Here is a 13,594-nt window from a genome sequence, read left to right on the forward strand (position 1 = left end):
AAGTGTCAGGATCATGAAAGACAAAGAGAGACTGAGGAACTTTCAAAGATCAGAGGAAGTCTAAGGAGACATGATAACTAAATGTAATGTGGGACCCTGGATTGTATCCTGGAACAGAAAAGGTCATTAAGGAGAAAACTGGTGAAGTTCAAATAAAATCTATAATTTAGCTAATATTGCATCAATGTTCATTTTCTGGTTTTGATCATTATAGTATGGTTTTGTAAATTTTTAACATTAGAGAATGTTGGATGAAGGGCATTCATGGACTCTTTCAACTGTTCTGCAACTTTTTTGAAGGACTAATATTATTTCAAAACACAGGGTTTTTTAAAGTATATTAAATAAGATTAAAACTAGTCATAATCCCAGTACCCAAAGTCTGGTCGATTTTCAACAGTCCCTCTCCCCATCTACTCTCCATCAGAACCAGTTGCTCCCTCCCCTCCCATCTTGTTCCTCCCACTCTGTTGCCATCACAAAAGCCTGGAAGCCCCTCTGATGGTGTCTGTTGCCGTGGGCCGACTCAGGAAAGCAGCTCAGGGAGAAAGGGTGGCATGAGACTCAGCTGGGATTAAGTGAGGCCTGAGGCACATCACATACCATAGTGCAGTGAAAAGGGTACAGAACTGAGAGTGAGAAACAAGACGTTTAACACTTAGGAGCACCTCTTTCTGAGCCAAGAATCCTGCCAGGTGCGTCCACATGCACTATTTCACTTGAGTCTCACATAAAGCCCCGTTTTACAGAATAGGAAACTGAGGATAGGGTAGTTGTGTGACTTGTCCAAGATCACGCAGCTGTTAAGGGATGCAGCCAGGCTTTCAAATCCAGCTCTGTGTTCATTTGTTTGTTCACACTTTCATCCAACAAATACTTCTGAGCACCAATTGCACATCAGTCTCACTGCTAAGCACGGGAGATACAAGGTGAACACAACCAACAGGGCCCCTGCACTCTGGGATCTCACAGTCTCACAGGGGAGACAGACAAAAGCAATGTAAACAAATATAGTTGCTATTCAAAGAAAACGGGGTGCTGACATAGAGATAAAAAAAAGAGATCTACTTAGAAAGAAGGTGACATTTCAGTTGAGGCCTGAAAAAGGAGCAGAGAAAGAACATTCCAGGCAGAGGGATCTGCATGGGTCCAGGATTGAGGCAGGAAGGAGCTTGATAGGTTCTAAGAACTGAAAAAAAAAGGCCACCTGATGACCCTTGCCCTGACCTCCAGCTGCTATTTCACCCTCATTTTGTGCTACCTTCCTACCAGCCTCCAGCCGAAATGGACTTCCCAGGTGGGTCTTCAAACCCACCCAGACCTTTCCTACCTAAACTTCCACACATACCCATGCCGTTGCCTTGAACGTTCTTCCCCACCGACACCCCACTTCCACCTAGTCATTCCAACTCTTGCTTCAGACCTTAGCTGAATTTCACTTCTTCAGGATGTCTTCACTGGCCTCAGGCCAGATCAGGCCCTGTTTCAAAGCTCCCTGTACTTCTTCATAAATCTTAGCAGAGTTGTAATCATATTTGTGTGATCGTTTAACACTCTGTCACTTGACTACGAGCCCCAGGAAAACAAGGACCTTGTCTGTCTAGTCAACAGCTGTTCCTAGCACCATGAACAATAATGAAGAAAAGAGTACTAAGCCTGAATTACACCCATCTCTTAGGGAGCCCTAGAGCAGTGGAAAGACTTGAAGAGGCCTATAGATACTCACAGGTGAGTTTAAAGAAACCACTGGCTCTAACTGGAATTTCGTTGATTGAGAAAATTTTTATGCTTTGTTTCATTTAGCGTAGTGGTGATTTGTCTATGTTAAATGCAATAACTGTGGCTTCCATTATTCTAATGAATCATTGTGATTCCTTTAAAAACAAAAACCTCACCCTCAAGTCACATTGTGAATTACACAGTTGATTTGAATTACGAAATTTTATGCTGCTTCTCCAGCAGCGAAATCACTAGCTTCTATTCTGCTGGGACGTTTTCCACTGCCATCTGATTCCAAAGGTCTAGGCTAACAGTTCCCAAGGGCAAGGGGGCATGGAAATGAGGGAGGAAAGAGGAATACTCCGAGACCTTTCAGGGAATCCATGAGGTCAAAACTATCGTCATAATAATACCAAGACATTATCTGCCTTTTTCACTATGTTGATATTTGTGCTGATGGTATAAAACAGTGAGCAAAACTGCTGGCTCCTTAGCACAAACCAAGGCAGCAGCACTGAACTGTAGCCTGAGTCACATTCTCCACATCCATGTACTCAGCATAAAAAAATAATAATAATAAACAGTGAACCCCCGCCCTGCAAAAAAGTCAATTCATTTCTAAACGTTCTTGATGAAGCAAGAAAATTATTAATTTTATTAAATCTTTAGTACACATCTTTTCCAATATTCTGTGTCAAAATGGGAAATCCTCATGAAACACCCTCTGCTGCAAATTAAAGTACCATGGCAGTCTTGAGGGGAAAGCACTTACGTAATTGTTTAAGTTGCGAGCTGAACTTTTTTGAGGATCACCACCATCACTTGAAAAAAATGACAAACTATAGTTTTTCAGACTTGAATCCAGCAGACATGTTCTCAGATATAAATGAGTGAGCCTGTCACTTCAAGGAAAATAAACAGTATTTATTGCCAATGATAAAATTTAAATTCCAAGAGAAAATTAGAATTTTTTGGAAAAATCGTATCTACCAGGAGTAGCCTGACAACTTTCCAATACTTAAAGAATTTTCTGATGAGCTTGGTGATAATATTAATGAATGCAATTTTTTTTATACCTTATAATGAAAAGTCAATATCTGGAAGACATGCCTAACTCTGAACTGATACTGTCCAAATGAGGAAGACATGAAGTTTCAAAATTACACATAGGTAAAAGATTCAAAGGGTAAGCTAGACCAATGCATCACTGGAAGCAGATTACGAAAAGTTCATGATATGATCCAGGCTCTGTGTTGCAACTAACCTTTAAGAAACTACCATTTGTGAAGCTGTGATGTAGTGTCAAAGAGTATCACCAATTATCTGAAAAGACAGGAAAATATCCCTCCATTTACAAATATCTATCTTTGTGAGGGCAGATTTTCTTCATTTATTTCAACCAAAACATTACCACAGATTGAATGCAGAAGCAGATATGAGAATCCAGCTGTCTTTTATCAAACCCAACATTAAAGAGATTTGCAAAAAAATGTAAATCAATGTCACTCTTCTCCCTAGATTGTTTGTTTTGAAAATTTCAGCTACTTTTTACTAAAAATGTTATTTACGTTAACATGGAATGAGTGAGTTTGTTATTGGTTTTTATATTTAAAACCAAAACTTTTTAGAATGTCTTAGTTTTAATTTTGAATATGGTAAATATTGATAGAATATAATCCATGTAAACAAAAGTTTTCTGGGGTCTTCAAATATTTTTAGGAATTTAAAAAAATCCTGAGACTAGAAAATTTGAAAATTGCTGCTCAAAAAACTAGCCCCCCCCTCTCTCCCTTGAGCCCAAGATGCCCATTCATCTGGAACTGGCTTTGTTTCTTTCTCCTCCTGGACCCCCAGCCTTGGGGGACTCTGTTTCTGGGACCTGAGAGGGGTGAGGAGGCAGGCCACAGCTGGGAGTGTATAATGCTCCTCACTCTGGGTCTTTGAGGAAGTCACTTCTCTGACCATTCCCCACACCCACACCCACTCATGCCCTTAAGTCAGTCCCTTCTTCTTCTTGGGTTTAGGCTCCAGCTCAGTGGGGGTGGGGGCAACTCTCCTCTGAAAACTGTCCCTCTCTGGCCAAAGGACTCAACCCAAGACATCCTCCAGGGCCCTTCCCTCTGTGCCATGCCTGTACAGGCCTGTTGAGAAAGTCTTCCTGCCAAGACCAGGATGAGGGAGGATAAGGCTTGTGAGGTGCTCGCTCACTTAGGTACTAAATAAAAGCGGGCACCGAAAACTTCAGTAACTAAGATAAATAATACTTTAATACTGTATTTTTAAAATATCAAAGTCAATATTACTGATTCTTCCTTTTGCCTCAGGCTGTAATATGGCTCTGCCTGGTACTATTATGATCCTGTCTTCATTTAAAATTTTGATATTTTGACAAACTCATAGATACAAACAACCAATTGATGGTTAGTAAAGGGGAATGGAGTCGGGGAGGACAAAATGGGTAAAGGGGGTCAAATGTATGGTGACGGGTGGAAACTAGACTTTTGGTGATGAGCATGCTATAGTGTATACAGTTATCAAATTATTATAATGTTGTACACCTGAAACTTATTTAATGTTATTAACCAATGTTACCTCAATTTTTAAAAATTGGTATTTTGTTTAGGGACTTTTTCTAAATTAATTGCTTTTTTAAAAATCTTTCTAAAAAATAAAATAAAAAATAAAAAGTCTTTCCTCATGTGAATGGGGCATATATACAGGTTATCCTAACTCACTCATTCATTCATTCAGGCATGCATGCATGCATGTATCCATTGGACAAATCACTCACTGCTCCAGGCCCTAGGCAGTGTTCTGAGGCCTCAGAGAACAGACCCAGTCTCTGCCCTTCAGTGGCTCAGAGATCATTTTGCAATAGAGAGATTCAGAAATAGACAAGTGAAAAGTGCTATGATGGTGGATGTTCCAAATGTCAGGGTAATTCTGAGACGGTGCCCCTAGCCCAGATTTAAGGATCAGGAATGACCTCCTACCCATGCCAAAGGATAAGAAGGAGTTAGCTTGATGAGGACTCCCACGGAGGGGAACAGCATGTGCAGAGATCTGAAAAAAATAGGAGAAGATGTACCTTGTTCTCAAAGAACTGGTGACATTCAGTTTAGCTACAATTTAAGGGGTGGAGGGGTGAGGAGAGACAAAGAGACAAAGGGCCTACAAAGTCAGCATCAGTCAACTTAAGAAGGGTCTTGAGTATTAGGCTAAGGAGTTTGTACTTGATTCTACAGAAAATGGGGGGTCATTGAAGGATACAGACCATGGAAGGGACAAGGCTGGATCTGGGTTTGGCAAAGATGGCTTTGACTGCTGTGTACAGAATGAACTGAAAGAGCTTCAGACCAGAGGCAGAGAGACAACAGCAAAGAGACAACTGCAATTGTCTGCAGGGCCAAAGGAAGGTAGGACCATGGCAGAGCAAATGGAGGGAAAAGAACGCTTGTGAGAGTTATCGAATGCACAGGACTTGGTGATGGGTGGGATACTGGTTGTTGGAAAGGAAGGAATCAAAGACTGCCAGGCTTCTGGCCCAGATGATTGGGGCTGGCATGGTATCTGTCTTCGTGGAACTGACACTAAGGAGGAACAGCATAGAGGTGGAGAGGATGAATTCAGCTGGGGACATATCGTAATTTGGAGCCCCTGTGAAACACGCAGGAGGATCCAAGGTTAAGCCTTGAAGAGACCAACATTAAAAGAGAAGTCAGAGGAGGAGGAGAAACCTATGAAAGAGGCAAAGACGGGAAGGTCAGAGAGGTAGAAGGAGAACCAGGGAAGTGCCATGCTGGAGACCTAAGAGAAGGAAGTTTCCAGAATGTAGAAGCCAGTGGCCAGCAGTGTGAAAAGTCATAGGAAGATCAAGTAAAATGCAGACAGAAAAGAAATATCAGGTATGGCAACAGGGAACTCCATGTCACGTGACTAGAGGAGAGCAGTTTTCCAAAGCATGAGTTGGAGTGAATGAGAAGCGAGGAAGTAGAATGTCAAATTCTCGCTCAAGAAGCTTAGCTGAGCAATTACACGCTGTGTGTGGACCTTTTCTATATCCCAATTCAAACAGACTAACCAAAAAATATATATATCTGTTAGGCAATTGGTAAAACTCGAACACAGATTAACAAAATTATGAAATTAATGCTAATTTTGTGAGGTGTGATGATATGTTTTTATATTTTTATATTTCTAAATTCCTATCTATTAGATATATAGACCACAGTATTTCTAGATGGAATTATATAATATCTAGGTTTTGCTTTAAAATTTTCCAGGAAAAACATGCCTGCGTGCTAATTTCCATCTCAGGAACGCAACCTGTGACAATGAGTACTCAGGTTTGTCTGACCCCAGAGCCTCCCCAGTCCACATGGCTCCCACAAGAAGCCCAGCAGAGGTGGGCCTCTTCCTTCCAGATACAGGACTAGAATCAGTGTGAGGAGTCTTGAGTGGAACCCCTGCCTTTGCCTAAAGCCTTGCTTTTAGTGGCTCTAGTACCCATCGCCCCAGCTCTTCCTACTTCTGCTGCCTTCTGTCCAGTCGCAGGTCCTGGTCCCCATGTGACTCCCACTCCCCTTGGCCCAGTTGTCTCTTTGAATCAACAGAATCCTTGAGATCACCCAAAATGTAACCAGCCAAGTCTCCTCTGGGTCTGGGGGCTCATATCCCTGTGCCTTTATTGACGCTTCCCTCCCTCTCTCTGTCTGGATAACTACTGATCATCCTTTAAGACTGCTCAGGCCTCCTTTCCTCCAAAGTAGTTTTTCCAGCCTCCCTGCCTCTTTCACACGCTGCCCTCTGCCCCTAGGCCTGGTTAAGGGCCATCCTCTGGGCTTCCATAGCTCATAGCTTTTTATTTCACTGAAATTGCCTGTGTGTGTCCTCCTACCACACTAGACTTTAACTTCTAGAGGGCAGAGACCATGTTCACTCATTCACCTGGCAGTTATTGACATTCCACCAGGTATCTGGCACCGTGTTGGGAATACTGCAGGAATAAAAAGAAATAAATTCCTGATCTTGAGGAGCTTACACTCTAGTCAGGGAAAAGAGACAGAAATAAGTAGAGAGATAAAAACAAAACAAAAACAAAACAAAAACAAGATAATTTCAAATTGTCATGAATTCAATAAAAGAAATAAAAATAGTGACATGATGAAGATTGGGTAGGGCACTGCTTTAAATAGAGTGACCAGGGAGGGCTTCTTGGAGGAGGTGACATAGAAACAAAACCAGAGGCAGATTTACCATGAAGCCAAAGAAGCTTGAGCTTGACGGCCCCCTCCTAGGCCTTGTATCTAATTGTGTGTTTGTAATTTAGTATTTTTTCTTCAAAGAGGGTCCCCCTTTAGGGTCCTGCAAAACCTGTATCTTCCCCTGGCTGAAATCTAAAAAGTGAGAAGGAACAAGTCAAGAGAAAATCTAGAGTTATTCCAGGCAAAGGGAATCATGTGTAAAGGGCCTACAGTGATAATAATACCATCATATTCTGAGATACGAATAAATTTATCACTTTCAAGGAACTGGAAGGTCAGTGTGGCCCTAGAGATGTGAGAAATGGGAAAAGCGGGATGAGAGCAGAGGGCAACAGGCCCCAAATCACCCCTAGCCCATAATGAAGAGTTTACATTTGCTTCTATAAGCATCAGAGAGCCACTGGAGTATGTCAGAAAGGTGAGTAATATGATCTGACTTGCTTTGGCTGCTGGCAGAAAATAGATGGATGACAAGAGAGGGAGCAGAGAGATCATTTTGGAGCCAAGAGATAGGGATGACATGGACCAGAAAGTGGCACTTTCAATCGCTATCTTCATCCCCAGTGCCCAGCACAAGCTTAGCCCAAGCATGAGCTTGGTAAACATTTGTTGAGTGAACAAATATCCAGCAACTGACAACACTGATGCCTTTGTGGCCCAAGAAGATGGTAGAAGCTTGATCTATGCAGTGACATCATAGCATCAGCAGTTGCCCCTCCACTGAGCAGCCTCCACACAAGGCAGAATGAGCCCTCCACAATCTCACTACTCAAATTGTAGTCCTTGGACCAGCAGCATTAGCATCATCTGTGAGCTCGTTAGATATGCAGAATCTCGGAGTCCGCCCCAGACCTGCCGCACCAGAATGTGTATTTTAACAAGATTCCCGGGTGATTCATGTGCACACTGAAGTTTGAGAAGAGCTGTGCTGCCACACGCTGCCAGCCACATTCTTGCCTCATCTAACACCTTTCATGGCTCCCCACCGCCCAGGATCAAGTCCAATCTCCTTTCCCACTTCATCTCCCATCAGCCTCTGCCGCTACTCGCCTTCTACTCCAGCCACATTGAACTTCTTGCTGCTGCTTTGAAAACTCCATTTCTCCTCAAACCTCTGTGCCTTTGCACATGCTATGGCCTCTACTGAGCATGCCTTTTGCCTATTGCTTTCCCCAGCAACACCTTACTCATCCTTTAAGACCTAACCTAAAGAGCACTTCCTTTGGAATGCCTTCCCTGCTTGCCTCAGTCAGAAAGAGTTGCCTCCCTCTCTGGGTCACCATGGTACTGGGCACATTCTTCAGTGTAGCACCTGACATATGTTGTAAGTATTGATTTCTGTGGTCATTTTCTCGCCAGGCTGGGAGCTTTTGAGGGCAGGGACTAAATCTTTTTCATTTTTTTGTCCCCAGTGTCAGATACTGGGGATCGAATGACTGAATGAGTGACCAAGCCTCAGATGGAAAGCATAATAAGGTGGGGAGAATGAGGCCTCTGGGGTCAGAAAGACCTGGGTTCACATATGGTTCTGCCATTTTCTTGCTGTGTGACCTTGGGCAAGTGACTTTACCTCTCTGAGCCTTCCTTTCTTCATCTGCAAAATCTTACAATCCTAACAATAATTTCAAAGATAAGCATGTAAAGTGATCACAAATGGCCAGGCCTCCCTCTTCCCATTGGCCTAGTTCCTTGAAGCCCAGGGAGGGGACTATAGGTCGCCACTGACCTCAGGGGCTTTTACCCACCACTGGCTTTCCTGCCACTCCAGACAGAGCTTTAGACTAATGCCAACAAAGCTTTTAACAGCTCAGGAAGGAAATGACCATTTGGAGGAAGAAGGAGGAGGTGGCTCAGACCACTCAACTAAACATATGGGCAAGGTTCCCTGATGGATCGAGGCTGTGCAGCAGGCCCAGACCCGGCACTCAGCTGTGAGTGGGCTAGGAGGGCCATAAATATTCATAGAGACAAGAAAAATTCTGCCATCTGGATCTCTCGCCCTCTGCCCTGCAGAGCTTTCAGCCCCAACCCCCACTCTGCCTACCATTCCCATCCTAACATTCCCAGCCCCTAGCAGAGGGGAGGGACCACCAGGATCTAGGTAGAAAGAAATATGTGTTGGTTACTTCCCCACTGCAGACTGTGGGTTAGGAAGTTGGGTTTACCAGTCAGGCTGGCCCCTAACATTTGTGGGGTCATACGGGATCAAGAGTACGAATGTCTAAATATTTATGAGCTATACATCAGCCACATCCAAGTTCATGCACATCCTGTGCACTAGCTGCTCCTCACAGCTCTGCAAGCTTGGGGTGCATTCATCAGCAGAGCATGGGCGAGAAGTGGGGTGTGGAAGGAACACAGGCTCCCACTGTGTAGTCCCACGTGAATCCAAGGACTCCCTGCTCTGTGGGGAGGGCGTGACTGTAGGGGAGCCAGAGCTAGCCCACCTAAGCTAGGGGTACTAGGCATCATTTACTAGTTAAATGTACAAGCATCCTTACCCATGATCACATTTCCCCCTCAGATCAGCCTTGCAAGGTTAGGTGTACAAAATGCCCATTTTTTCAGGGCAGAAAGTGAGGTCAGAGAGGGAAACAGACTTGTTCACAGTCACACAGCTGGACAGTGGCAGATGGGATTTTGAACCCCAAGGCCCATTCTATTTCTCCTAGGCCAAATTGTAGCCCCTGCTGGAAGTAAACCACTCTTTGGCCAACTTGGCCACTGACAGACCTATCCTACAGCCTAAGAACAGGAGCTTCAGATGCTGCAAGGCCCCAGGAAGAGACGCCTTTAACCTGGGGCCCTGCTTTTACCTTTGCTCTCCGAGGTCAGGAGTTGAATGGAGCAAAGGGAGAGGAGGATCTGCTTTGCTCCCATCTCACTGCTGCCAGACAGCACTGGAGCTGGAATCAACCCTAGTTCAAACATTAAACTCACCCCATGACTCTGAGTCTCTGTTTTCTCACTGGTAAAATGAAGATTTAAAAATGGGCCTAAGAGAAAAGGACATTATGAAAACAATCCCAATTATAATAACACCAAAAATAATAAAATACCTAGAAACAAATTTAACCAAAGAGGCAAAATTCTTACACTCTGGAAATTATTAAACACCGATGAAAGGAATTAAAGACAAAAATAAATGGAAAGGCACGCTGTGTTGATGGATCGGAAGACTTGATATTGTTAGAAATGTCCACACTATAGATTCAATGCTCTGTCAACATCTCAATGGTACTTTTTTTCAGAAATAGAAAAAAACATTCTAAAATTTATATGGAATCTTATTTCAAAAACCCTAAATAGCCAAAACAATCTTGAGAAAGAAAAGCTAGAGGCCTCACACTTCCTGATTTTGAAACATACTACAAAGTACAATAACCAAAACAGAATGGTATTGGCATAAAGACAGACATGTAGATCAATGGAGCAGAATAGAGAGCCCAGAAATAAACGCTCACATATATGGTCAAATGATTTTTGGCAATGGTACCAAGACTACACAACAGGGAAAGGACAGTCTCTTGAACAAATGGTGATAAGAAAACTGGATGTCCCCATGCAAAAGAATGAAGATGAATCCTTATCTTATACCACACACAAAAATTAACTCAAGATGAGTTAAAGGCCCAAATATTAGACCCAAAACTATACAACTCCTTGAAGAAAACATATGATGTTGGAATTGGGTATGACACCACAAGCACAAGTAACAAAAGCAAAAACAGACATATGGGACTTTATCAAACTTAAAAACTTCTGTGTAGCAAAGGAAATCATCAACAGAGTAAAAAGGCCAACTACAGAATGGGAGAAAATATTTGAAAAACATATATTGGATAAGGGTTTAATATACAGAAATGTAAAGAACTCTTACAACTCAATAACAATAAATAAATAAAAACTGATTAAAAGAGAGGCAAAGGACTTGAATAGACATTTTCCCAAAGAAGATATACAAGTGGCCGACAAGCATATAAAAAGATGCTCGACATTACTAATCATCAGAGAAATTCAAATCAAAACCACAGTGACATATCACCTCACAATCATTAGGATGACTACTATCAAAAAGGCAGAAAATAACAAGTGTTGATGAAGATGTGGAGAAGTTGGAACACCCGTGCACTGCTGTTGGACATATAAAATGGTACAGCTGTTATGGAAAACATTATGGAGGTTCCTCAAAAAATTAAAAATAGAACTACCATATGACCCAGAAATCTCACTTCTGGGTAAATTTTAAAACAAATTGAAAACAGGATCTTGAAGAGATATTTGCACATCCGTGTTCATAGCAGCATAACACAATATCCAAGAGGTGGAAGCAACTCAAATATTCTCAACAGATGAATAGATAAACAACATGCGGTATATATGTATAATGGAATACAATGCAGCCTTTAAAAGAAAGGAAATCTTTTGATATACTATAACATGGATGAAACTTGAAGATATTAAGTGAAATAAGCCAATTACAAAGAGGCAAATACTGAATGATCCCACTTATATGAGGTATCTAAAGTAATCAAACTCATAGAAACAAAGTAGAATGGTGGTTGCTGGGGCTGGAGAAAGGAAGAAACAGGGAGTTGTTCAACAGGCATAGTTTCAGTCATGCAAGGTGAAAACATTTTAGAGACCTGTCGTACAACAATGTGCATAGAGTTAACAATACAGTAATGTACACTTAAAAATTGTTATGAGAATAAATTTACCTTACGTATTTTTTTTACCGCAATATAATAAATTTTAAAAGTGGGCCTAAGAGATGGCAGATTTGCAAGTATATTGTGTATTTTTACCTTGGAATCATATGGTTCAGCTTAACGACTTAATAGCTGTGCAACTTTTGGTAAAATGCTTCCTCTCTCTGGGCCTGATCCTTAAAATGGGGACAATAACACATCTATCTTAAAGAGCATCCAGAGAGATAAAGGATATAAAGTATTTGGAAAGGACAATGGTTAAGACCACAGACTCTAGATTCAGTTCAAATCCTGCCTCTGTCCTGTCCTAGCTTCATGACCACCGTCAATAACATCACTCTCTGAGCCTCAAGCCCTTACCCTATAAATGATGCTGATGATGTTCCAAGCATGTACCTCCCCAGAGTGGTGTGAAGATTCAATGATTAACCTGTGTAAAGTGCTTAGTACAATTCAAGGAATTCACCATCGACAGCTCTAAAAAGCTGTATCTACAGGAAATCCAATCGTCTGATTAGATCAGATGAAACATTTCTCAAAATAGTATGTCACTGTCACTGCCACTGCTCTTACCAAGTTCACCCCAGCTTGAAGCAACCTATATCAGGCTTCCAGATATATCATTAACCCTAAAAGCTTCTGGGAACCAGTCACATGTTTCTAACGGCAGCTGGGTACAATTGGCAAAATGCTACCAGTCAATTCTTGCCCAAGACAATTAATTTAACCTCTATGAGCCTCTGTTTACACATCTGTAAAAAAGTAATAGTAATAATATTACCTACCTCATAGTTATTATAAGGATTAAATAGAAAATGCCTAGTCCATAATAAGAGCCTAGTGAATGTTAGCTACTGAATCTTCTCTTACCCCAGAGCCAAAGGTGACACCTCTGCTTCCCGTTACACAACATACCACACTGCATTAAATGGCGGTTGATTGCTATTTCCTGCTGGGTTAGTAATTCCTTGGGTGTAAGGCTTCTGGTATTTCAACAATATGCATGGCAGGACCTCCTCCACAGGAAACACTCAAGAAATAATGACTAAATAGATATTCACACACATACACATGCACACACGCACACACAGAGTTACTCTGTCCCTCATCTTCACTCACACTGTCTTTCACTTCCAAACACTCGCACGCCAGCCTCAGCCACTCCCAGCCTTTAGATTCCCTGGGGACACTAAAACACCACAGTTTAATCATCTCCCTTCTGTGAGCGCAAGTTTTCTCATCAGTAAAATGGGAATCATATCAACATTAACTTCATAGGATGGCTCTGAAGTTGAAGGCAGATAAAACTCTAAAGTGCTTTACACACAGTAGGTGTTCAGTTAATGAGTTACCTCTGATTCTGACCTTCCCTGTTGCTTGACATTTGTGCCCTGGCCTGGCCATGCTGCCCACACCGTTTAAAGATTCCCCTCATGGAGTGGTTTTATTACCATTTCTCCAAGAAGAAGAGAGATTTGAGGGGCAAGTTAAGGGAGCAAGTGTCTTGACCTCTGGTGAACTCTGCACTAGGCTCCCCGGATTCCAGTACAAGGAGTCTAGCATCATGCTGGGTACATTTATTGGTGGATGAATGGAGCTCCTTGTCTGGGGAGAGGTCAGGGATGGGGTCTAAGGCCCCAGAGGTGGGGGTAGCCTAGGTACCAGAGTTTCCCAATTTTCCTTCTAACTGGATCCACCCTGACCCCAGGTATATGTATTACATTAATGAGCCTCAGTATCTTCTCAGCAGGCCTAAGATATCCCTGGGGAGTTGGGGGACCCCAGAGCCTAGCCTAGGTCTGTCCTGGCTCCCAGTTACATAGATGGTATCGGTCTGTGAGTTAGCCTCCTCACTTCCTTGTTTCCTGGAAGTTAGGCAGGGCAAGAAAGAAAGAGTGG

The 13,594-nt window shown here is 42.4% G+C and overlaps 1 protein-coding gene across 8 annotated transcripts in view; it reads right to left on the reverse strand.

The window, feature by feature from the left end:
- Positions 1–13,594, reverse strand: part of PTAFR (platelet activating factor receptor) — a 35,562-nt gene that overhangs the window by 5,521 nt on the left and 16,447 nt on the right. Inside the window, exon 2 of one of the 8 annotated variants that reach the window (XM_023529208.1) lies at positions 2,984–3,042. The exons of 4 other annotated variants lie outside the window; for them this stretch is intronic. Coding sequence is in view for 1 of the 4 variants with exons in the window: in XM_023529207.1 (XP_023384975.1) it covers positions 12,566–12,620 (55 nt within the window). In the remaining 3 variants the exon portion in view is untranslated. Of the gene's footprint in view, positions 1–2,491; positions 2,534–2,983; positions 3,043–12,480; positions 12,635–13,594 lie in introns of those variants that run through there. 3 more of the 8 variants (XM_023529207.1, XM_011357729.2, XM_011357728.2) reach the window with 3 other exon arrangements.

This window comes from Pteropus vampyrus, unplaced genomic scaffold, assembly GCF_000151845.1.
Source record: "Pteropus vampyrus isolate Shadow unplaced genomic scaffold, Pvam_2.0 Scaffold36, whole genome shotgun sequence".
Lineage (NCBI taxonomy): Eukaryota > Metazoa > Chordata > Mammalia > Chiroptera > Pteropodidae > Pteropus > Pteropus vampyrus.